Source organism: Xyrauchen texanus, chromosome 27, assembly GCF_025860055.1.
Source record: "Xyrauchen texanus isolate HMW12.3.18 chromosome 27, RBS_HiC_50CHRs, whole genome shotgun sequence".
Taxonomy (NCBI): Eukaryota; Metazoa; Chordata; class Actinopteri; order Cypriniformes; family Catostomidae; genus Xyrauchen; species Xyrauchen texanus.
The window spans coordinates 6765907-6793340 of NC_068302.1; the positions used below are offsets into that span (position 1 = coordinate 6765907).

Consider the following 27434-nt stretch of genomic DNA (forward strand, 5'->3'; position numbering starts at 1 on the left):
AAATACAGGGAAGTTACACCTGTACCTCTTTCAGAAGATCCACTTAAGTGGTGGAGTATGCATAAGGGAAAGTACCCCCTTTTGTCCCACCAGGCAAAACGCTATCTTTGTGTTCAGCTGGGACACTGGTCCTTAAAAGGATCTTCTCCACAACTGGTGACATTGTAAAAGCTCAAAGAAGTTGTCTTTTACCAGAGAATGCTCCTTTTCTTGCAAAAAAAATTACAATCTCCAATGAGGCAGTGTTAGTTTGAGCCAGTTTCCTACAATGTTCATAGGCTTGCAGCCGCCATGTTAGTTAATGTGTTGAGATTTGATGTTCTGACACATCTTTAATGTAAAGTAACCTAATCCTTTTTGAACATGGCATGTGAGTGTTTTGACTTGCCCTTTATTTTCAACTATCATTTTGAATCAAAATTCTGGATACTCGTATTGTATGCTTTTGAAATAGAGAGGTGGGGTCTGTTTTAAGGCATGTACCCATGTGAACCTGAAATAAAGAGTTTAATATACAGGTTTGAGACTATTTTAATTTATTTGTATTAATTCACCATTTGTAAACTGGTGTTCCCTGTACAGTTTTAGAAACATCTCTGCAAATAGAATTACTGAATTTCAGATTTTTATTGAATCTATATTAATTGAATCGAAGCGAGAATCTAAATCTTGTGAATCAAAATCATATTGGGGCATCTGTGCTGATACCCAGCCATATCTCTATCTCTGTTCTCTAGAAGTAATTACCTATTTCTCAGGAAAAAAGCAAAGTGTGCTTTGTGCCACTTCATTAGCATTCAATACACCCACAGTTTGCGTGCATACACCCACAGATAGCGCATAACTCCCACCCACACCCACTTGCGCTGGCACGAAAATAGAGAAATTGGATAAGATGTTGCGCACAGCTGTTGTGCTTAGCGCTGCGCGGTCACGAAAATAGAGCCCTCTGTCACTAATATGATTTCTGGATTGTTCATTTCAATTTACAAAATTTTTACAGATTGTGTGGTCTCCCAAATACTCAAGTGCGTTACGCAAGTTCATTTTCTGATCTAAATGGGAAAAAACTTGTCTAGACATGTCCAACTTTTTTAACAATTTCTATTGTCTGCGGGGGGGGGGAGGTGATTCTTCATACAAATGGTTCGATATACTGGCACTGAGTATTTTATATGTGTCATGGATCAAATAACACATCTGTAAAGCTTGAATTGTACCTTAAAAATGGTAGCATTCGTCTTACATGTTTTTAATTAGAAACTCTGTGCATGACTCAGCAGTGGCTCCATCCGAGGGAAGGTTTAATGACACGTGTTTGGGTAAAAAGTGTTTTTAGAGAATGCAAAGCTTATAGATATAAGCCTTGCATTGATTAGGTCAAATTTTTTGGTCGAGTTTAATCTGGAAAAAACATTTAAATACTTATTTAATGAAAAATATGTCAGTGGCATGGCAGAATTCTCCAAAAGCCTCCAGGAAGCTAAGTGGCACCGTGTGCGTACAATCATAGAATTTTTTTTTTGCCTAATTTTAGGACGTCCGTTGTGCGACCACCTTAAAACATTCCAAACAAGACGCCATACAATAAGATTCCAGCGACAAGAAATTTGTCTGTCCACACTAAACGTGAACTGCTGCGTACCACAATTACAGCCAATCGGAACATAATTGATGTTTAACCTACAATTATGAGGAACAGGAATTTGGAACAATGAGATTTCACAGTGGCCGGGACTAGCAGACGCAGCAGAAATCGAATGGAAAAGGAAAAGATAACTTTATCGCATGTCACATTATCTGGTCACGGTGTACTGCACAGCTGTCATGGCTTATTGCTTTGTTACAACACACAGAACTATTATAACACACAGAATAAATTAAATGCATGTTTTTGGAAAAACCATGTTTGAATGAAATGCTGTGACATGTACTGTTGTGAATCTGGACTCATACCTTCCACTGGAACATTAACAGACACACAGCCAGCTGGTGACCACAGATAAACTTTGGAGTTTCCGGTGCAGAGAGCCAGTCGAGGTCTGCGTGGGTCCCAGACAAAGCAGCGAATTGGAGCCGTTTGTTCCAGAACCGCCAGCAGACCAAGTCTCTGCATGTCCCACACCCACACACTTTGTGGCATGTTATCTGACGGAGGATTCATAGTGTCAGCATCTCAATATTAACACCACACACACACACACACACACACACTTCAACCTGAGTCTATGAATATCACATGTACATGATCATCATATGAAAGATTTTGCAACAACACAGCAGTGGCCTGAAAGGGAATGTGATGGTTCCTTTAAGATACCCAAAACTCACTGACCCCAATAGACAATCCTTAATGTTGAGGCCTGCACATTTGTCAGGACATTTGTTAGCACATCAATGGCAAGAATCAGCTCTGTGTATTAAATACAAGGGAATTTCCCAGGAAGCAAGGGAACAAATGGTTGTGAAAATCCAAACCAGTTTGGAACACTTTAATGCTTCTCAAATCTGCTGCTGTCGCCAAGTTTGAGACATGTCAGGGAACTTTAAAAATGTGATTTGCAAGCATGGAAATCATGGAAATTAATACAATCTTAAAAGACATGGAATATTAAATAAAGTGAAATAAATAAAATCGTTATCCAGCAAACGACTAGTAAATTCATGAAAATGAATTGGCCAATAGTGGTGGAAACCCCGTTTGATTGATATTCAAGATACTTGACTGTTAAATATGACATTCTCACCATCCTTTGTAGCAAGATAGCGATTATCTGCACTGAAAGCCATTGCAGAGATGCCAATTTTTGGGTTTGCATGATCTGGATCCGGCTTGACCACTGAAACTTTGGCTGGCAGTTGTGTGATTTCATCTGAAATAAGGTATTGCAGTCTATTAGATCAAATGAGAAAGCACTTTTTCTCATAAATGTAATGCTTATATTTATGTTGTGCTACCTTTAATTTATTAACTTAGAAAAACTCTATAGATTTCTACAAAAAAATCTTTATCAAACACTAAAAGATTGCTGTATTAAATTAATTAGAATCTAAAAAGAATCATAAAGAATAATGGGAATGATAAAAATAAGATCAAATGTAAAATCCAGCTGCATTGAGGGGAGAAAAATGTAATAATGAAAATTATGTAACAATGCAAAAAAAAGAAGAAGAAAAATTGAAATGTTAAAAACAATGTGTATGTGCACCAATGTCAACCAACAGTGTACCTGTATGCACATACATCACAGAAGATTTTTGTCTTTTTTGTAATCGTTTCTGGAAAAAAAAAATCCCACCACAGTGTCATTTCCAGCAATTCTGCATTCTATTTAATAGAAATTTAAATAGAATTTTTTTTGGAATAAAGACTCCTTCGTCTTGCTAAGGCTAATTTCACAGCTCAATAATATTTTCACATTTTGTTTGCATTATTTGGTAAAATTACAGCTCGATTGGAAATGACGCTCAAAAATAAGTGATTTTTACCTTGAATTTACTTTGCTTTCTTCAAACATCACTAGACTCACATTTCACCTAGAGCGTGCTCTTCACTAACACTTTTGTCAACTTGGTTAACAAGAACACTAACTTTTGACTACTTTTAAGCTTTTTTCTCTTTTTGTTTAGATTATCCTAGTTTTATGTATTTTTATATTGGAATTCTGGGTCTGGGAAAGGGCTAAAACTGTCAAATCTACACAGAAAAGGCATTTGAAAAGTACCAAAAATAAATGATAAAGGCCTGATTAAAAAAAAAAAAAAAAGTTTTAATATTACCTTCATATAACAAAAAGAAAAAAATGCAAATCTGTTAGTTTGAATAAAAATCAACCCCTGTGTAAATGTCATTAATGTTAATGAGCTCAATACCTGGATGAACTGGGAATGAAGCATTACATTGTAACCAGTAGTATATTAGTATGTGTCTATATAGTACATCAGAATGAAAAAAAAAAAAAGCCACGATTTGTCCATTTCAAAATATTTCTAAGTTTTGCAAATATATAATATGTAAGCTATTTCAATTTATTAGGTATTATATGTCATATAGAATGCATTATTATATAGTATTATAAACTACTATACATTATATCTTATTAAATGCTATTTACATGTGTTAGCAAGTGGGGCATTTTAAAATGGGTTTTGGGGGCTTAGCAATGCTGATCTCATGTTACAATGAGACAATACATGTTTTTGTTGGTAAGATTTATGTAGTGGCATCTGCAGACCTCTGTCAATAGTCTAGCAATAAAAATAGTTTATCATCATTCATAATGACCTTCCTCCTAACTACAGCCTCCACAGAGACAGTGCTGTCTGTGCAAATACACACAATAGAGACCCTTCTCACATTGTGAACATAGTTTACCAAGCAAGAACTTTGTTTTGAGCTGTACACCATAAGATTAATGATACTTACATTTGCTCTGTGTACTGAAGAGAGAGTTACCCACAGTCAGCTGATGAACAGAAAGATCCTCACTACCAACAACAGCTCTTTTCTCCATTTCCTTAAATAAAACCTAGAAGAAAATAACAATTTCACCAGAATCTTCAACAAAAACACTATCTCAATATTTTTCATTCTTTTAATGTATTTACAGTTGAAGTCAGAAGTTTACATACACGTAGGTTGAAGTCATTAAAACAAATTTTTTTAACCACTCCACAGATTAAATATGCAAACTATAGTTTTGGCAAGTCATTTACCTACTTTGTGCATGACACGAGTAACTTTTCCAACAATTGTTTACAGACAGATTGTTTCACTTGTAATTTTTAATTATCACAATTCCAGTGGGTCAGAAGTTTACACACACTAAGTTAACTGTGCTTTGAAGCAGCTTGGAAAATTCCAGAAAATGATGTCAAGCCTTTAGGCAATTAGCTTCTGATAGGCTAATTGGAGTCAATTGAAGGTGTACCTGTGGATGTATTTTAAGGCCTACCTTCAAACTCAGTGCCTCTTTGCTTGACATCATGGGGAAATCAAAAGAAATCAGCCAAGACCTAAAAAAAACTTGTGGATCTCCACAGTCTGGTTCATCCTTGGGAGCCATTTTCAAATGCCTGAATGTACCACGTACATCTGTACAAACAACAGTATGCAAGTATACACACCATGGGACCACGTAGCCATCATACCGCTCAGGAAGGAGACGCATTCTGTCTCCTAAAGATGAACGAAGTTTGGAGCGAAAAGTGCAAATCAATCCCAGAACAAAAGCAAAGGACCTTGTGAAGATGCTGGAGGAAACAGGTAGACAAGTATCTATATCCACAGTAAAACAAGTATTATATCGAAATAACCTGAAAAACTGCACAGAAAGGAAGAAGCCACTGCTCCAAAACCACCAAGGCAAACTACAGTTTGCAAGTGCACATGGGGACAAAGATCTTCCTTTTTGGAGAAATGTCCTCTTGTCTGATGAAACAAAATTGTAGCTGTTTGGTCATAACTTCCATCGTTATGTTTGGAGGAAATAGGGTGAGGCTTGCAAGCCGAAGAACACCATCCCAACCGTGAAGCATGGGGGTGACAGCATCATGTTGTGGGGGTGCTTTGCTGCAGGAGGTACTGGTGCACCTCACAAAATAATGATATTATGAGGTGGCAAAATGGCTTAAGGACAACAAAGTCAAGGTTTTGGAATGGCCATCACAAAGCCCTGACCTCAACCTGATAGAACATTTATGGGAAGAACTAAAAAAGCGTGTGCAAGCAAGGAGGCCTACAAACCTGACTCAGTTTCACCTGTTCTGTCAAGAGGAATGGGCCAAAGTTCCAGCAACTTATTGTGAGAAGCTTGTGGAAGGCTACTAAAAATGTTTGACCCAAGTTTAAAGGCAATGCTACCGAATACTAACAACGTGTATGTAAACTTCTGAGCCACTGGGAATGTGATGAAAGAAATAAAAGCTGAAATAAATCATTCTCTCTACTATTATTCTGACATTTCACATTCTTAAAATAAAGTAGTGATCCTAACTGACCTAAGACAGGGAATGTTTTCTACGATTAAATGTCAGGAATTGTGAAAATCTGAGTTTAAATGTATTTGGCTAAGGTTTATGTAAATGATTATTCAACTATACAGTTAAATATATATAAAAAAATAGATAAATTTGATGGTGATTTGGGTCAAATTTAATGAAAAACTATGCGAGCTGCGCTCCGTAGCACTGAAGAATTTAAGCACCCTCAATCATTATCATGTCTCTCAAACAGTCCTCTCAATACCCCAACTCATCCCGTTACCTACTGCTTTGGAGTTGCTGATGATGGCTGGATGTTCAAACACTGTGAGCTTCTTCCAGGTTATATGATTCAGGATCCGAACCTGTTAAAAAGCCAATCAAATCTTATACCTCATATCAAGAATCCCTCTCCCTGATGCAGCAGGTTACGTATTTTTTTAATAAATACATGCACAAAATCTAGGGTTTAAATAGAGCTTCAATATACAATTCTAAAAGAGAGTTAAAACCTTCTCATCATAACTGCCAATAGCCAGGAACTGGCTGCTGGGAGTCCAAGCGACAGATTTAATGCCTAGAGACCACTCATAAGCACTGTAGGAGGACAACAGGCGACCATCCAGTGAATATAACAACATTTTATACTGAGGAAAGAAAGAGACATTTCTCTATTTAGTTAATAATTTTGAAGTTATGTAGAATGTTCCATAATAGAAGCTCACCTCAAGACAGCTATCCCATACCGCAAGCACACAGCCATTAGGGGACCACTCAAGCCCTGCCAGATCTTGAGTTTCACTCTCAAAATGCTAAACACAAAATAACACGAAAAGTGATAAGAAACATTATCATAAGAAACAAATTATTAAAATAATTGTTTGCCAATTTTGGGAGAACTGTGGTTCTCTTAACATTGCGAGAGTTGTGCAGAGTTATTTTATTTACCCTCGAATTCTGACAAATTAACTTAATTATTAAGCCTCTATATATTTAATTCTGCATGTGCAATATTATAAATTGAGGCTTTCATATTTCCAATACAGGCCAGATTTGAACCTGTGTCTGCTGCATGAGCACCACGGCTCAGCCGCCAGGTAAAGGCCCTCACACAATTACATACTTCTAATCTTCCCTTTGGTTGAGAGAATGGAAGAGAACAGGTGTACTCACTCGGAGAAGATGCCAGTCATCGCACACAAACACACTAATGTAGTCTTTACATTCCCGTCGCTCCGCCAGCGCCATATAATGGCCATCTGCAGTGAAGTCCATACCTGAAACAACACATTCATACATTTAATGCTATAAACTGTCAAATGTATTTTCTAGAGAATATGTGCTGTTATGAGATTTGAACAAGCTGTTGAGTTTGGGGTGGCAACAGACCAGTGGCGGCTGCTGGTCTTTCAAAGAGGGGAAGCTCATTTTCGGCCTACATTATAAACTTATTTAAAAGTAAATTCTGCCCTACGTTCCTTTTCGAGAAAATGCACTGTGACTCTGTCGTACCAACTAGGCGTCTTTTCCAGTGACTTGACCAGTGTCTTCTCAATGGCCAGCAGAGCTAGGCTGCTTAAACGACCTTGGCCCATTGTGTTACGGGTATAGGACTTGAGACGCTTTAAACAGGAGAAGCTCCTTTCTACACCTGCAGATGTAGCTCCAATTGTTGCCATTAATGAGAACAGTTTGTAAAGCTGAGGCATTGCACTGTCCAACTCCATGTCTTTGAGGAACACCAAGTAATCACACAGCTTTCCCCTGTTACCCTGCAAGTCCTGATCTGAATACAGGACTTGAAGTTCAGACCTCAGTCTCCCTGAATCAAAGTGATGGCCATAACTTTTCAGGACACTTTGGAAGGCCTCCTCTGGAAATTCTTGTCTCATGTCATCAAATTTCCCTGGATTGACTAATTCTAAGAAGAGCATACTTTCCAAATTTGAAAAACGTTGAGGAATCTGCTCCAAGATGTTATCAAGGATGGCCATGTAGAGATTTCTGTAGTGCTCTTGGGGATCCTGCAATTGGGTCAGACGGCTTTCTCATGGGCTCATCTCGTGGGTCTGATGTGAGATCTGCTGTTTTGGCATAAACAGCTTGGAAAGCCCCTCTGACCTTTTCTCTTTGACAAATGCAAGAAGAGATTCAATTCTTTTCTTGCAGTAAAAACATCCATTGCCCTCTGCTGGACAACATCAAAGACCACATCAGTCTCAGTGAAGATTTGTTCATATGTGTACAACATGAACACAAACTCAAAATCCTCCAGTTTCCTCAGAAAGCCTTTGGCACAATCCAGTGTATCATCATCAAATGTCGTGTCTGCAATGATGTTTTCAAATGTCTGCAGGAGGCCATCATAATTGTTTGCCACAGTGCTCACTATCCGTGATGTGAAATTCCATCGAGTAGGAGCGTTTCTGGGCAACCTTGAACAGCCTGCAGACTCCAGAAAAGACGTCCTCTTTGTGGATTTTGAAAAAAATGTGCCAAACCCAGAGAGTGATGCAAAAAAATTCTGCACTCAGGCAAGCATTTAGCCCCTGTGACAGCACCAGATTCAGTCTGTGTGCATAGCGATGCACAAACATTGCACTTGGGGCTATTGCTTTCACTTTGGCCTGCAGACCATTGAGTGCTGAAGCCATGACAGCAGCCCCATCATAGGTCTGTGCCACAAGCTTATCCTTAAAATTGTAGGCCTGCATGTTCTCATTTAAAACATCAAAAACGGACTGAGCATCTCGCCCTCCAGAAACATCAAAAAATCCAATAAAGCGCTCCTGAATTTTACCTGCACTATCCACACAGCGAACAATGACAGAGAGTTGGGCACGGCAGGATATATCAGTTGATTCATCCACCTGCCATCCAAAAAAGGGAGCATCCTGAATTTCATCTCTGATCTGATCAGAAATGATGGCTGCAAGAGCAGAGATCAAGTCATTTTGAATAGTATGGGACATACCAGAAAACACAGTTGAGGACTCTAAGTGTGGACAGTACAGAGTCATATTTAGATAACGTTTCTGTGAACTCCCCTGTAATTTCCCTTGTTGGATGATTCACTACTCTCATCATGTCCCCTAAATGACAGCTCCTGTCGGCCAAGCAAGGATGTTACATCAATAAGGCGGTTTAGGAAGGCCCTGTTTTGTTTGACTGTTTCATTATGTTTAGTCACTTGAATGCGAGCACCTTCATTGATTGCATGCTCAACCCTGATCCTGCCCATGCAACTTAGTCTTGCACATGCACTCACATGTTCATTGCTCTTTTCATGTCTTTTATATGCCCTGTCAAAGTTAGACAGATCTCCAAACCCCACTTTTGACCAAACAATACATCCGTGAGATGGTTTCATCAAGAGGCATGGCCAGCAGTACATTTTATTTGTCACAGCACTTCCAGTCAGCCAGCTAACTTTGTCATACCAGGAGAGCTGAAAAGACCTGTTATTTTTCCCTATTTTTTGCACTAAATCAATCTTAGGTGTTGATCTGCCCTGCTGTTTAATTCTAATTTTTTCCTTGTAAGGAAGACTTTCAAATGGCTTCGCCAAAATCAGGTCGACAATATTAGCACCGTCTGCCATCGTGCGCAGTTTCACCCGTACAACGCTAGCCTAGCCTACTGTATGAATGAATGAACGAACGAACGAACGAACGAACGAACGAACGCTCTAAAACAAAATATATTAAACTTGGTAAAACTGAAACAAGGAATGTGTTGTATAATTGTGTGAAATGTATTATGCAAAATGACTAGCAATTTCGCCAAACAAATATAAAGAAATAGGATGCAGCAGTTTGTCTTTCGACTACACTTGAGAAATCCGCGATGGGACTGAGCGCGAAATAGCTTCAGTGACTTCTTATAGTACAGATTCGCTGTCAATCAAAAGGAGATGCAGTCTTTCGACAGATCCTCCAATCAGAAGCCCGGAGTCCGGGCCAGCCCACTCCTCATTCACCCCCAGAGACGCTGAGCGTCCGTGGGCGGGACATAATCGCAGCATTTATCCAATGACCGTCTATTTTCGGAGCACTGAAAAAAACTGTTCAGAGCAGCCCCATTGAAGTCAATGGACGCTCGGCTTCAACAGGGAAATGCACTGACGCTACGGGAATGTATGAGAAGTAAATCGAGTCAGCCGACCTGCTATATGTAATGTAGCTGATTCTGAACGAACTCGTCTTCGAGATGAACGTGTTCTAACGCATTTTTAGTCAATAAATTGTTTACACAATAGTACACATTTGACCATTATTTTTTTGACATTATAGGGGAAGCTGAGCTTCCCTTGCAGTCTTAAAGAAATCCCCACTGCAACAGACCTTAGTCAAAGTAGATGCTATATTTAATATGGCATGAATGTAAACAAGGTTGTGATGGATAGAAGTAAAGTCTGTTCTATAAGTTGTATGGTCATGATTTCTTAAATAACATCTGATTGTTACAACCCATGTTTCCCTTTTTTTTGTCACTGGAAATGTTTTGCAAATACAACATTTTTAATGTTTTGTTGGCAGAAAGGCATAGAATGACATGAGTAAATGATGACAGAATTTTGATTTTGGGGTCAATTAAACCTTTATATACAGCAAATAAAGGCTCTAACACACACATGGCAAAGTTCGTCTTAGTTTTTCACTCGAAGATACAAAAAAGGTCAAAGCAGTTGAGCAATGGTGTACTGTTTGCGAACATTTGGACACCACCAAGGTTGCTAAGCATTTTAATAACATTTGAAGAGCATTTAATAACATTTAATTAACCGATATGACCAATATTTTCAATGACTACGTGCCTCATTCTATCAACAGAATCCAAATGAGATCAATAAAAGCAGCGTCTTTAACCACTCAATGATGATTCAAGTAATATATCTGCACTAGAGAATGTGTCATTTGTCATGTTTACATTTTCCGGATTTATAAACTCAGTCCCTTTTTCAGGACACTGTATTACAAGATAAGTTTTTAAAAATCCAAATAACTTTACAGATCTTTATTGAAAAGGGTTTAAATAATGTTTTCCATGGTTGTTCAATGAACAATAAACAGTTAATGAACATGCACCTGTGGAACGGTCGTTAAGACACTTACAGACGGTAGGCGATTAAGGTCACAGTTATAAAAACTTAGAACACTAAAGAGACCTTTCTACTGACTCTGAAAAACACCAAAAGAAATATGCCCAGGGTCCATGCTCATCTGTGTGAACTTGCCTTAGGCATGCTGCATGGAGACATGAGGACTGCAGATGTGGCCAGGGCAATAAATTGCAATGTCCGTATTGTGAGATGCCTAAGACAGCACTACAGGGAGACAGGAAGGACAGCTGATCGTCCTCGCAGTGATAGACCACGTGTAACAACACCTGCACAGAATCGGTACATCCAAATATTACACCTGCGGGACATGTACAGGATGGCAACAACAACTGCCCGAGTTACACCAGGAACACACAATCCCTCCATCAGTGCTCAGACTGTCCGCAATAGGCTGAGAGAGGCTGGGCTGAGGGCTTGTCGTGTTGTAAGGCAGGTCCTTACCAGATATCACCGGCAACAATGTCACCTATGGGCACAAACCCACCTTCGCTGGACCAGACAGGACTGGCAAAAAGTTATCTTCACTGACGAGTCGCGGTTTTGTCTCACCAGGGGTGATGGTCGGACTCGTGTTTATTGTCGAAGGAATGAGCGTTACACTGAGGCTTGTACTCTGGAGCGGGATCGATTTGGATGTGGAGGGTCCATCATGGTCTGGGGCGGTGTGTCACAGCATAATCGCACTGAACTTGTTGTCACTGCAACATCCTCCTCCCTCATGTGGTACCCTTCCGGCAGGCTCATCCTGACATGACCCTCCAGCATGACAATCCCACCAGCCATACTTGCATGTGGCATTGCGTGATTTCCTGCCAAGTGTTCTGCCATGGCCAGTGAAGAGCCCAGATCCCAATCCCATTGAGGACGTCTGGGACCTGTTGGATTGGAGGGTGAGGGCTAGGGCCATTCCCCCAGAAATGTCTGGGAATTGCAGGTGCCCTGGTGGAAGAGTGGGGTAACATCTCACAGCAAGAACGGGCAAATCTGGTGCAGTCCATGAGGAGATGTACTGGAGCCACACTAGATACTGACGTTACATTTGATTTTGACCCCCCTTTGTTCAGGGACACATTATTCCATTTCTGTTAGGCACATGTCTGTGAAACTTGTTCAGTTTACGTCTTAGTTGTTGAATCTTTTTATGTTCATACAAATATACGTGTAAATATAAGTTTGCTAAAAATAAAATCAGTTGAAAGTGAGAGGACGTTTCTTTTTTTGCTGAGTTGGCAACAGAGGGGAAGGAGCTTGTGTTAGCACTTGCTTTGGTATGTAAACAGCTTTCACTTCTTGCATGTACATGACAACGAGCTTACGTGATGCGAGAGGCCACGTGAACAAAACCCTCTCGTGGATGCACATAGGTGATCTGACCGGATGTGAAAATTAATAGTTACATAAAGTTTTAAATATTGCTTTATCAGTCGAATGGCAGTAAGATGTTAAAAGCTGGTGTGAAGTTCCCAAAAGTTTGCAAGCTGTTTCAAACTGCCGCAAAGTTAGAAGAACATTGGCTCCTTAAGGTTAAAGTGGCAAGAAAAAGTATGTGAACCCTTTGGAATTAGCTGGTTTTCTGTATTAAATGCTCATAATATGTGCTCATCATGTGTTTATTGAACACATACCATTAATCATTAACAGTGCTGTGGAGTGAATCCCTAGGCTTAAGACAATAAAAAAGCTAATTAGAGAATGGAGTTGCCAAACCTGGCAACCAATTAATAAAACGAGATTGGAGGTGTGGATTAGAGCTACCATCCCCGTAATACCGCATATCCTATCATTTCCAAAGCAATAGCCCACATAAGAACATGTGATACAGTGATTATACTATGATTAACCCTTTAAGCTCCGAAGGTGTTTTAAAGATTTCCTATATTAATGGCATGCCCAAAATTCAAGGCATATAACAAAAAAACAAAGAGAGCCAATTGTTTGGTATAATTTTAAAGAAAACTTTAAAAAACATTTTAATGATATAGATTATGATCAATTATGAGACTCTCAGTCTAAGTAACTGCTGGAAAAAAAAGAAGAAAAAAAAAGTTAAACTTTTTTCATATTTTTCTGATTTGACATTATACACCTCAGGGTGTAAATAAGGTAGCACCAAAAAACTGCATTTGTTTTAAAATAATTGCATATAAGAACTATAGTTATTAAACCTGCAAATACAAAAATGACTAAGGGTATGCTCTCTCTCTCTCCAATGAATGCAGGCATGAGTAACAAGATCTCATTCAGTTCCTTTCTGTGTCATTTGAGCCATCATTGAGTCTGTGTCATGTACTTGGCGCCATCTCCTGGTGGCCATATGTAATTACAGTGAAAGATCCTCTTTGCCCACATTTGGATGATTTCCCCCTCTGGTTGCAGCGGTCTGAATCCTAATACTATTGGTTTAGCACTCCATGATGCTGTACAACGTACAATCATTTCTCATGAAATCATCTGATCTAGGAAAGCAAACATGTTTTTAGCCAGATTGCACATTATATGCTGTGTGCACGTGCTTTGTGTGACTTATATAGTGATATATGCATTCTATTACGTTGTGTATCCTCTCCGCTATGTAATGGTATGTGATATTTTTTGTTCCGTTTTGTGAAAACGCGGCTTATAAGCACCATCTGTTTGCATGTTACATGTATGTCAAAGGTATGTTATTAGCTAGTACTCATAAACATATGGCTGTTTGATCAATTTGATGTTTTTACTGATTACAATAAAATGTAGAGTGCAAATAGTTTTTATAAAATATCAAAACGGAATTGTCTGCAAATTTCAAAGCTTTTGTTCAGTTTTGGTCATAATGCCTTCATGCATTGTAAAATATCTATTTTGTGTTGGTCAAGATTATTAATATTTTGATCACTATTTTTACTTGGCGGGCCAATCTGAGCTTTAAGGGTTAAGGGTGTTTAAGCCACTTTGCTTTGTGTCACGCCTAACAACAACATAGTGAGATCACTAATGCACAGCCTTAAGTGGCTTATTACTTTAATATGGAGTTTCAGATTGGATCATTTCATACCTTTGAATGCTTTTAGATTCTGACCGTCCACAATAACTCACATGTACTCACCTTTCTGGCAGGCTTTAGGATACTTGATGTAGGATACAGATTTTGTGCAGAGGGACCAAACGGTTACTCTCAACTGTTAGATAAAACACAAAAGTTTTACTATACAAACTCCCAAGTGGTTTTGAACCTTTTTTTTACTCCAAGGCCCCACATTGTCCAAGACAATATTTGACAACCTGTCCCCCAGAAACTACGTGTCAACAGGTTAAAATAATTATTAATATTTCATTTTGTAATTCCAGAAATTTCAGGAACTTTAAGTTTATAAACTGTAGGCCTATATGTTGATTTGTAGCAGATTTGGCATTTTCATTTAGTTCAATTATTTTAATATCTCTTATTTTAAGTAATTTTGAGTCAACTTATGGCATCCTTGGAAGTTTTTTGAGTCAAGTTTTTTGAGCTTTCGCAAGTTTTGTGATGTTGCAGTGTGTGAATGGGTTTAAATGCCAGGAAATCAAGACAACTTGCAGTCATAGAGTTGAAAATATATCATGACAATATGGATAATGATGTACCTTTATCCTCAGTTAGACGTATAGAGAAACAAACTATTGTTACCCATTGGGAAAGGACTTGTTGGTATGGGAACAAAATAAATGCATTTCATTTCAAGCTATGATAGCTATTTAAGCTAAATCACCACATTAAAAAAATTAAAGGAATGTTCTGGGTTCAACACAAGTTAAGCTCAATGGAAAGCATTTGTGGCATAATGTTGATTACCACAAATATTTATTTCTACTAATTCCTCATTTTCTTAAAAAAAACAAAAGAGCAAAAATTAAGGTTGCAGTGATGCACTTACAATGGAAGTAAATGGGGCCAATTTTAACATTTTAACGATGTAATGTCAACAAACCCTAAAACCACTGTAATAATGACGATTTAAACAACTTTAAAGTTCAAATAATACATGAAACTTAACAGAAGAATTAATGTGCTTTTATAAAATCATAAGCTTCACATTTCTGTTTAAACCCTCCAAACATTTGCCCCATTCACGTCCATTTTAAGTGCCTCACTTTAACCTCGAAATGTATTTTTGTGGTAATCAACATTATGCCACAAATGCTGTCGACTGAGCTTAACTTGTATTGAACCCGGAACATTCTTTTAAGACTAAAATATTGCATTATTTCAACCAATTAAATGAAATGTGGAGTGGTGGTGACCACCATTGTGTCCTTGAGCAAGGCACTTAACTCCAGGTTGCTCCAGGGGGTTTGTCCCTGTAATAAGTGCACTGTAAGTCGCTTTGGATAAAAGCATCTGCCAAATTCATAAAATGTAAAAAAAATTAAATAAAATGTAAAACAGCAAAACTTTAATATATTAATTAACTTTTCAAACACATTAATAATATACACATATTACGTCTAATCTTTTACCAGTTAGTTTAGACACACATTCGCTAATCCCAGTGTTAAACATTGCATGCATTTGGAAGCCCCAAAACCCCTTAGCAATAAAAACTAAGTAAAATAGTAAAACCAAGCTAAATATATACATTATAGCACTTAACTTTAATTTCTTTTTTTAGGATTAAGTATAGATAATGCTGACAAGATCCAAAAATTTGACAAGGATGCAGCAGGTGAGGACAGCTGAGTGATCATTCCTTTAAAACACTTTACACCAAGTGGAAAACAGGGAACATGCCAAAAGATGGACCAAAATAACAAGCCGCATCTTGTCCCAAATTTGATTGCTTGTAATGAGGTGAGGAAACGTGCTGAAATGCAGACTGAAACTGTTGTCATTTAATAACATTCTCTCAATATATATCTTTCTAATACAATCCTGAACATCTGATTAGTTTGTGATCCCATGATGTTTCTTTCTGTGGAACAAAAGGAGACGTTAGGCAGGAATTTATCTTCAGTCACATTTACTTTCATTGTATGGTAAAAAGATGCCTGAATCTAAAATACTGCCTATGCCTAACACCTCCATTTGTGTTCCACGGGGGAAAAAAATTCATACGAGTTGGGAATAACACTAAGGGTGAATAACCCTAACCCTAAATGATGAAATTTTTCATATTTGAACGAACTATCTACTGTGTATGTACTACTTCACAAGTAAATACATTAATTTGGTACAATACGATGTTATTATACAGTTGACGTCACAATTCCTGACTTTTTAGGCTTTGTAATGACAGGGTTAGTGGAGAGGAGACAGGAAATGACAAGGGAGAAAAGTGGGAATGGGATCAAGAAAGGACCTCACGGTCCAGGACTCAAACTTGAGTCACCCGTGATGCATCAGCACCATGTCATGAGCACAGCCCGCTAGACTATGACAGAATTCCTGATATTTAATCATAGACAACTTTCCCTGTCTTAGGTCAGTTAGGATCACTACTTTGTTTTAAGAATGTGAAATGTCAGAATAATAGTAGAGAGAATGATTTATTTCAGCTTTAATTTCTTTCATCACATTCCCAGTGGGTCAGAAGTTTACACACTTTGTTAATATTCAGTAGAATTGCTTGGGTCAAACGTTTTTAGTAGCCTTCCACAAACTTCTCACAATAAGTAGCTGGAATTTTGGCCCATTCCTCTTGACAGAACAGGTGTAACTGAGTCAGGTTTGTAGATCTGCTTGCTCACACATGCTTTTTTTAGTTCAGCCCACACATTTTCTATCAGACTGAGGTCAGGGTTTTGTGATGGCCACTCCAATACCTTGACTTTTTTTGTCCTTAAGCCATATTGCCACAACTGTGGAGGTATACTTTGGGTCATTGTCCATTTGGAAGACCCATTTGTGACTGAGCTTTAACTTCATGACTGATGTCTTGAGATGTTGCTTCAATATATCCACATAATTTTCCTTCCTCATGATGCCATCTATTTTGTGAAGTGCAGCAGCCCCTCCTGCAGCAAAGCACCCCCACAACATGATACTGCCACCCCCATGTTTCACGGTTGGGATGGTGTTCTTCGGCTTGCAAGCCTCACCCTATTTCCTCCAAACATAACCATGGTCATTACGTTACATTCTGACCCACTGGAATTGTGATATAATCAATTAAATGTGAAACACTCGTTGTTTCCAACAATTGTTGGAAAAATTACTAATGTCATACACAAAGTAAATGTCCTAAACGTCTTGCCAATATTAAATCTGTGGAATGGTTAAAAAATTATTTTAATGACTTCAACCTAAGTGTATGTAAACTTCTGACTTCAACTGTTTCTATCTATCTATCTATCTAGCTATCTATCTAATATATATATATATATATACTCACCTAAAGGATTATTAGGAACACCTGTTCAATTTCTCATTAATGCAATTATCTAATCAACCAATCACATGGCAGTTGCTTCACTGCATTTAGGGGTGTGGTCCTGGTCAAGACAATCTCCTGAACTCCAAACTGAATGTCAGAATGGGAAAGAAAGGTGATTTAAGCAATTTTGAGCGTGGCATGGTTGTTGGTGCCAGACGGGCCGGTCTGAGTATTTCACAATCTGCTCAGTTACTGGGATTTTCACGCCCAACCATTTCTAGGGTTTACAAAGAATGGTGTGAAAAGGGAAAAACATCCAGTATGCGGCAGTCCTGTCGGCGAAAATGCCTTGTTGATGCTAGAGGTCAGAGGAGAATGGGCCGACTGATTCAAGCTGATAGAAGAGCAACTTTGCCTGAAATAACCACTCGTTACAACCGAGGTATGCAGCAAAGCATTTGTGAAGCCACAACATGCACAACCTTGAGACGGATGGGCTACAACAGCAGAAGACCCCACTGGGTACCACTCATCTCCAATACAAATAGGAAAAAGAGGCTACAATTTGCAAGAGCTCACCAAAATTGGACAGTTGAAGACTGGAAAAATGTTGCCTGGTCTGATGAGTCTCGATTTCTGTTGAGACATTCAGATGGTAGAGTCAGAATTTGGCGTAAACAGAATGAGAACATGGATCCATCATGCCTTGTTACCACTGTGCAGGCTGCTGGTGGTGGTGTAATGGTGTGGGGGATGTTTTCTTGGCACACTTTAGGCCCCTTAGTGCCATTTGGGCATCGTTTAAATGCCACGGCCTACCTGAGCATTGTTTCTGACCATGTCCATCCCTTTATGGCCACCATGTACCCATCCTCTGATGGCTACTTCCAGCAGGATAATGCACCATGTCACAAAGCTTGAATCATTTCAAATTGGTTTCTTGAACATGACAATGAGTTCACTGTACTAAAATGGCCCCCACAGTCACCAGATCTCAACCCAATAGAGCATCTTTGGGATGTGGTGGAACGGGAGCTTCGTGCCCTGGATGTGCATCCCACAAATCTCCATCAACTGCAAGATGCTATCCTATCAATATGGGCCAACATTTCTAAAGAATGCTTTCAGCACCTTGTTGAATCAATGCCACGTAGAATTAAGGCAGTTCTGAAGGCGAAAGGGGGTCAAACACAGTATTAGTATGGTGTTCCTAATAATCCTTTAGGTGAGTGTATATATAAATATGCATGCACACCTGTGACTGCATATCAGTTGAATTCTATATTAATGCACCAAGTTGCTAAGTTACCATAAACAGTATAGCATCAGGCTCATTAATTATACACTGTAAACCTTACTGATGTCATTAATGGAAAATCTTTATTAAACAATACTTGAAATGTCAAGTTTTGGGCTCATAGCTCAAATATCCAAGTTCCTTGAACTTATATTCTTAAAAATCCATAAATGTAAGATTTTAAGTGTTAATAACTAAGTAAAATATTGATGCTTTGGGGAATACCCGCAATCCATTGCAATTCAATTATTTAATAATTTTTCTTAGGTCCAAGGCAATATATGGAGGAATATAAATAGTTGTTATTATGAATTCTTAGAAGTTTTCGCACTTTCGCAGTATTATTTATGTTGTTTTGTTGCAAATAGTTGTTTCGTGTATGTAACCATTAGGGTGATCTGTGTCCCCTTTGGTCAAGTTGGACCCTATTACCGTTACCTCAGTTCTCCTTGTGCATGTGTAACTGAAGTACAGGTATCTATGCATTTCTGTAGAGATATGTTTATTAATTACCTGACCTAGAATAAATTTTAATCCTCATTATTTAAGCATGACCTAAAATTTAGTCCATTATTAAATTATTAAATTCAAACAACAACATTTCAATAGCAAATCTGTGTTTAGCCTACTTGCATCTAGTTACCTGAAAGTAAATAGATAAGTCCATTCTGTATGAACACCAAGTTAAATGAACTTAACTACACAAGTTTTGGAGGTGGCATTACTAAATTGAGCAGTCAACTTATAAGGGTTTTCAGTGGATTTCTTGGTGGAAACATTGTTTATTATGCTGCCTTACAACACAACATACTGTTATTTTACAGACTTGGTTCTCTCTCTCTCTCTCTCTCTCTCTCTCTCTCTCTCTCTATCCATCCATCCATCCATCCATATTCTTCAATCTTAATTTTTTTTAAACCAGTTTAAACTTTCAGACAAGGCTTCATCAAGCCAACATCAAAGTTTGTCTTGACAAACTTTACATATCTTGTTAGTTGATTCATGGAACATGTGTCTTATATCACTGTGATGGTCAAGATCTTTATAAAAGATGGTCAAGGCGGTGCATAACACATATTTTACCATCTTTATGCTCTGTTATTTTACCTAAACTTTTAAAGGAATTGTGCACCCAAATATGAAAATTCCCTCATCATTTACTCACCCTCATACATCACAGATGTGTGTAACAAAGATTTTTAGAAGAATATTTCATCTCTGTGGGTCCATACAATGCAAGTGAATGATGGCCAGAACTTTGAAGGTCCAAAAGCACATAATGGCAGCATAAAATCAATCCATACGACTCCAGTGGTTTAATCCATGTCTTCAGAAGTGATATGCTAGGTGTGGGTGAGAAACAGATCAATATTTAACTTTTTTTATACTCTAAATATCCACTTGCACTTTCTTCCTTTGTTTTTGGTGATTCACATTCTTCATGCATATCACCACCTACTGGACAGGGAGAATTTATAATAAAAAAGGACTTAAATATTTATTTGTTTCCAACCCACATCTATCATATCAAAGATATGGATTTAACCTCTGGAGTCATCTGGATTACTTCTATGCAGCCTTTATATGCCATTTGGAGCTTGATAGTTCTGGACACTATTCACTTGCATTGTATGGACCTACAGAACCCAGATTTTCTTGTCAAGATCTTCACTTGTGTTAAGAAAGTCATACACATGTGCTTGAGCTATCCCTTTAACTTGAGATTTTCAAGGGGAAGAAAGCAGTGTAATGTCAATCCATCTTTCAACCTCAGACATTCTAGACAAAGAGCAAGAATTCCACAGACCAACAGTTCTTTCCAAGTGCATAGAGAACCCACACACAGCTGTCCTGCACCTCAGCAAGTGTCAGTGATTCTTGGAATCAAGTTCAGGCGACAGGCGACCACTGTGGCACTAAGCCCAAGTGTAATCCAGAAATACAGAGGAGCAGACAGAAAACAGAGAGACAGAGATACCTTGGAGCACCATATAAATAATGTGGTACATGAATATGATAAAAATGTATTGTATATAAAAGTTACACTCATCAAAGTACCATGGCATTACCATCTGACACCATCACTGTATCATGGTACAACCATTGTACTTTTTTGAACAGTATATAAACTCTGCAAAGCCACAGACTTATGAGACAGAAATCAGCACTGTCTACAGAGTGTCTGTTATATTCAGGTCCTTATTTATGGACAACAGGTGACAGTGCAGGATAGACTCCTCCTACCTTCATACTTACATGAAACTCAGTGGTGTTGAGAATGTGACGTCCGTCAGGACTCCAGCGTGATGAAACTAGTCCAATTGAACCCTCGTCTATCTTACAATGCCAGTCCGGCTGCTCTAGAGACCACACCTGAAAGTGAATAGAGAGCAACACACAAACACTTTCTTTAGTTACAAATATATTTGACCCCAGTTGCTTTTTTATGAATTCCTCAACATGAAAGACTTGCACTGGCTTCCGTTACAAAGGTAAGGTCCTTTTAGTTCAACTAAACATGGGTTTTCATCTATTTCTTGTCAACAGAAATAAAACTACTCATCTTAAAGTTAATACTTTCTAATTTAAAGTTACCATTAGTGGTGTTTGCTGAGGCAAGCATCACTATTGTTGCTCATACTTAGATTTAGGGATTAAACTTTAGCGTGTAACTCGGCCTGCAACGTTTGTGCTACAGACAAAAGTGATTCCTCAAATAATGCAGTTGTTGAGAAGAGGTGTGCTATTACTTTTCTAGATCAGACTAGGGCTGTCAACATTAAATTTGAATTTTAATGTCACCAGATTTTTGTAATGACGTAGCTTCCTTAGACCACAAGAGGGCACAATGAATACATACAAGTCAAACTGCACCATGTTATATTTTTGCAAAGAACATTCCTGGCTGTAAAAGTTGTATTCCATTTTAAACTAAAGTGCAATAAAAAAAGAAAAAAAAAAGATTTAGATTTAGAAAGAAAACCCTATATGACTTTCTTTTTCTTAACAAAAAAGGAGAAATTGTGGAAAATATTTGTGCTCTGTGATGTCATACAATGGCAGTTTATGGTGACCACCAAGTGTCGTTCAGAAGTCTAATAAATTATTCCATGATTGTTAAGCATACGATAAGGTTTGCTGAGAAACAAACCGAAATCTAATGTCATTTAGTGAAAATGTTTACTGACCGCCGATCTCCTGTGTGCGTTCTTGATAGTGCATGAGAGCAACAGTTCACGCAGCCCACTCACGACATTGAGGCTTTCAAGTGAAAACTCATATTGTTTATCTAAAACAGATCCTCAACAGCGATAGCGACAACAGAACACAAACCAGCTGCACAAAACAGAGAGCAGAAACATGTCTGAAGAGTTTGTAGTTGAAGAATTTATGCATTTCTATGCCCAGCCTTATTTTTTTTTTGTTTTTGGACCAGTGCCAGTTCACAGTGGACGGAGTTACCCGCGCAATGCCGAACATAAGCGATCGATAGAATGTACCATCACTTGTCACTGCTGGTTAGGACAAAAACTCACCATAGAAAATATACCTTTTACCGTGTGTCATTTACCATCAGGTTAGGACATGGTGTGACTGTGGCTAAGGGTGTGAAGATGTATTGTGTTGCATCGATCTTTCAAAGAAATTTCAATGCATCGATTATGGAATTTAAGAATGGTGAATGGTGCCAAAAACAAAAAACATCCAGTGAGTGGCAGTTCTGTGGTCGGAAATGCCTTGTTGTTGATGAGAGAAGTCAGCAGAGAATGGCCAGACTGGTTTGAAATGACCAAGTCTATGGTAATTCAGATAACCACTCTGTACAATTAGACAAAGTCTAGCGCTAGACAGATTTCTTTGACCATTTCGTCACGTTTTGTAGTTTATTCAGCATCTCATGCAGGAGCTCTATGTTTTTAAGAAACATGCGTTCTGTTCAACTGTATTTGGTGTGATGCATCTAGCCTTTTTTAGAGCAGGAATGCATTCGGTCTTAAGTCTTTGTCAGCATTTGGCACGCATCCAAAATTTGAATGCACAGCTTTAGCATTCAAAAGAGCCTTTTTATGTTAAATTCGACAAATATTCAAATTTACAATTGATAACCTTAGATCAGACTTACTACTTTTGCCTGGCAGACATTAAATCAGGTGCAAGAAATCACAAAGACTTGAAGGAGGGGCCAGAATATTTTAGAGACACAGGGCTGGGATCTTTTGACACACTATGGTAAATGGTATCGGGTTTTGCATGGCCAAGCACATTTTCTGAGGAAAATGTAAAAACTTTGTTTTTATTAACCTTATTAAGGATACGCTACTTTTAAAGGGTAACTACAATGCTTAAGCGCTTTAAAAAAAAAAAAAAAACACCTAGATTTATGACATGCTAGGATAAAACGTTTCAAATTATTTCAAAGCTTTTCAGGACCATATGAGTAGGGGTTGAATTTATCCAAACTGAAATCAGGTAAATGTTTATCAGAAACACAATGAGCAACTTACAGTACCTGCACAAGTCCTCTCTTATACATGGCACAAAGGATGAACAGAGAGTCGGAAGACCACTCCATGTGCATCACTTGGTCCAGGCATGTGTACAGGTGAACAATCTGAAGAGTGTTGAAATCACGGACAACCAGGCGGTACTGAACACAGGTGGCCTATGAGTCGAGATAATATGGGATAAATAGGTAGAAGAAATCAACTCTGGTGGACACTGTAAAAAAAATAATCGCTGACCTTTTTCACAGACTGTGATTTAGCAGTATAAATCTAGCACACCTTCTCAAAATGTTCTTTTTTTTAACTGTAGTATAAACATAGAGCATTATGCTGTGTAATACAGTGGCAAGAAAAGGTATGTGAACCCTTTGGATTTAGCCAGTTTTCTGCATTAATTAGTCATAAAATGTGATCTCATCTTCATTAAAGTCACAAGTATAGACAACACAATGTGCTTAAGCTAACAACACACTAATTAAAATCTTTCATGTCTTTATTGAACACATCCCATTAAACTTCCACTGAGCTTCAGCTGGGGCACAGCCACCCTGACATTATCCTGTAGGATATCTTGATAAATTGGGAATTAATTTTTGCTGATGATGGCAAGCGGTCCAGGCCCTAAAGCAGCCCCAAGTCATAATTCTTCCCACACCGTAGTTCACCGTTGTGATGATGTTTTCATGTTGGTATGCGGTGCCCTTTTTATGCCATATGTAGTGCTGTGTGTTCTTCCCAAACAATTCAATCTTAGTTTCATCAATCCAAAAAATATTTTCTTAAAAGTGTTTTGGAGCGCCACGGTGGTCTTTGGTAAATTTCTGGCATGCAGCAATGATTTTGTTGGAAAGCAGCGGTTTCCTTTGTGGTGTAATAACATGGACACAATTTCCTTATAGTAGACTCATAAACAGAGATGTTAACAAGTTCCAATGATTCCTTCAAGTCTTTCGCTGTCACTCTAGGATTATTTTTTTCCCTCATTGAGCATTCTGCAGTTTGCCCTTTGAGTCATCTCGGCTGGATGGCCACTTCTAGGGAGAGTAGCCACAGTACTAAATCATCTCCATTTATAGACAGTTTGTTTAACTGTGGGAAGACGAATATCTAAGCTCTTCGAGATAACTTGGTAACCCTTTCCAGCTTTATGCAAAGCAACAATTCTTAATCGTGGGTCTTCTGAAATATATGTTTTGTGAGGCGTGGTCCATATCAGCAAATGCTTTTTTGTGAATAGCAAACTCAAAATATTTTTATAAATACTTTTTATAAGTCAAAGTAGCTCTAACCTACAGCTCCAATCTAGTTTCATTAATTGGATGCCAGGTTTTCCAAATCCCGACTCTAATTTGCTTTTTTTGGGTCATCTTTAACCTAGGGGTTCACTTACTTTTTCCACAGTACTATGAAGGTTTAATGGGATATGTTCAATAAAGACATAACACATTATCATTTTTTGTGTGTTATTAGCTCATACTTGTGAATTTAATGAAAATTAGATTACATTTCATGACTAATTAATGCAGAAAAGCTGCTATTTCCAAAGGCTTCAGAAGTATATTTCTTGCCAAAACCTGGAAATGTTAAAAAGCCCTGATTACCTGGTCTATCATGTGGCATGTTGTTTGCAGTGATAGAAACACCTTACCAAATATTTGCCATCTGGAGAAACTTTGCACACTTGATTGGACTGCTTGATGACCTCAGAGAAATTCATGCTACCAGAACCAACAGTAAATACTCCAATTAGGCGACTCTGTAACCAAAAGGGCATATTCAGGTATATTTATTACAATGCATTTTTATGAAAATATATTGACTACTTCATACCTACTGTGGGTTTCTGTATACTTGATACATTGCAATACTAGCCTATGTGCAGACAAGTCACATAATAAATTAAATGTGCACTTGTTTATGTCGTCTCAGACTTACACCGTACACCTACTGGCCTGAACGCAGCATTAGTTAAACACAATAGTTTTCAATTACAGATGTTGTTGTAGAAATTCACTATTCATAATCAGCCATGATTAATTTATTCCATAAGTGTAAGTGTCCAATAATAGGGCAATTACTGAGAATATGTGAGTAGTAATCAGCTGGTCATGTGATCCTATCATGGCCACCCCCATGAGGAGGCCCTATGTCTCTATGTAGAATAAAACAGCTTTTATAAGGTTACTTATAATGTGATTGTTGTCTTCATCTCATGTGAGTGATTATATTTTGTATTTTATTTTGTACATATGTTTCAAAATCACAATTCATTTCTTAGACCTTGTGCACTGTTTATCATTAAATCACATTCCAGATATTCCCAGTCAAAAGTGACCAGAAAAAATAAATGAGTCATTCTTTTAATTATTATGAAAGAAATGTAACAACTCTATATTAAATAATGTAAAAGCACTAAAGTTGTGCATTTTGGGTGTATTTGTTTTGGGTATTTAGACCTATTTTATTTAATAATTTATTTACCTATATGACCTTGAAATTTGACTTTTTTTATTTTCTTAATATTTTCTCAAGTTCTGGACCTATCCCCATAAATTATATACCATTTGAAAACATAACGTCTCAAGAATCAAACTGTGCTGTCCATTAAAAAAAAAAGAAGAAGATGAAATTACAAGTATAAACACTAAATGGCTGCAGAGAGCTACTTATTCATCCCTGGTTGAAGAGAACATGATTTCTAGATTTTGTTCTGCATTTAGATATATATTTAAACATTATCAAAGACTTCTAATTTGTTTGTCAGTTTTTGCATACCTGAAATTAGTAGAATTTATCCTTGGTCGTAACAAGACGACTGTATGTGTGTGTGTGTGTGTGTATGTGTTCAGAATTGTAGATGTGTTATGGTCTCAACAATTCATTTTGCTGTAAGTGTGTGTTCTGCATTGTGGCTGATTTATTGTTTTTTAGACAAATATTAAAATGTTGTTCTGTTTTATAGTCTGACCAGTTCAGTTGTGTGTGTGTGTGTGTGTGTGTGTGTGTGTGTGTGTGTGTGTGTGTGTGTGTGTGTGTGTGTGTGAGCATGTATTTATCACTTTGTGGGTACCAAATGTCCCCATAAGGATAGTAAAACCTGAAATTTTTGACCTTGTGGGGACATTTTGTCGGTCCCCATGAGGAAAACAGCTTATAAATCATACTAAATTATGTTTTTTGAAAAGGTAAAAATGCTGAATGTTTTCTGTGAGGGTTAGGTTTAGGGGTAGGGTTAGGTTTAGGGGATAGAATATAAAGTTTGTACAGTATAAAAACCATTATGTCTATGGAAAGTCCCCATAAAACATGGAAACACAACGTGTGTGTGTGTTTTGCACTTTTGATTTTTGGTATTCTCAGCCCTTCGTGTCTATGTTTTTGTGCATTGTGGCTGTTTTTATAGATTTTATATAATAAATATATATTTTTTTATTATTATTATTATTGACTACGCTCAACAGTGCATGAGGGCTAAGTAGTTAATCTTTTTTAATTAGGAAAAAATGTAATAAAATACTGAGTGCACCTTTAAGAAGTTATGTTAGCTTACAGGGTCGCAAAGGCTGTTTCAGGAAACCTAGTGAGCTGACTACCTACGCTTATGATGACAAATAAACGCGACCACGCCTGTCATGTCTCGGTAGGCATCTTACTGGGATTTGTAACACACGGAAATATGTGTTAATTAAACGGCATTTTTCGAAGAGTATAATTAAGCCGATGGTAACTGTACCAAATCCCAAGTTTGATACCAATACTATGTTATGATACATCAATGATTACATTTTACATTACTTTCATCAATGAATTCACCTTCATCTGGCTTCGCAAACGTTTACGTTTGATTGCTACAGTAAGCACGCTGGTTGCATATCTTACATCCGAGTTAACAAAACGCTCGTTGTACGTGTTTTAATAATGTACCTTTTTTTGAAGTAGGTGCCGCTTAGAAGAGTTTTTGACCCTTGATATCCATTGAAGAGTACAGAGTATGCAACTGTCCCAACCTAATCTGTTGTTTTGGAAGTGACGTAGGCAAATACGTCATTTGAATGGGTTTGACAATCAATCAGAACCTTGCGTTCTTGTCTTTGTCACGGTTGAATTCTGGGAAATGATGTTCCATTGTTCATTTTCTTGTATGCACTAGAAATAATATAAACAAAACTCGGGCTAAGTCATTTTACGAGTTTTCTGCG

The 27434-nt window shown here is 37.8% G+C and overlaps 1 protein-coding gene across 1 annotated transcript in view; it reads right to left on the reverse strand.

Moving 5' to 3' along the window:
* LOC127621527 (WD repeat-containing protein WRAP73-like) overlaps positions 1-27247 on the reverse strand; it is a 30927-nt gene extending 3680 nt beyond the window's left edge. The window contains exons 1-12 of the mRNA XM_052095190.1: positions 27160-27247; positions 24884-24991; positions 23241-23393; positions 20987-21103; positions 14190-14262; positions 7156-7259; positions 6708-6794; positions 6495-6629; positions 6270-6347; positions 4427-4529; positions 2748-2873; positions 1957-2148 (exon numbers count right to left, since the gene is read on the reverse strand). Coding sequence (XP_051951150.1) covers positions 1957-2148; positions 2748-2873; positions 4427-4529; positions 6270-6347; positions 6495-6629; positions 6708-6794; positions 7156-7259; positions 14190-14262; positions 20987-21103; positions 23241-23393; positions 24884-24952 — 1237 coding nt within the window. The 5' untranslated portion in view covers positions 24953-24991; positions 27160-27247. The remainder of the gene's footprint in view (positions 1-1956; positions 2149-2747; positions 2874-4426; positions 4530-6269; positions 6348-6494; positions 6630-6707; positions 6795-7155; positions 7260-14189; positions 14263-20986; positions 21104-23240; positions 23394-24883; positions 24992-27159) is intronic.
* Positions 27248-27434: the final 187 nt, after the last annotated feature.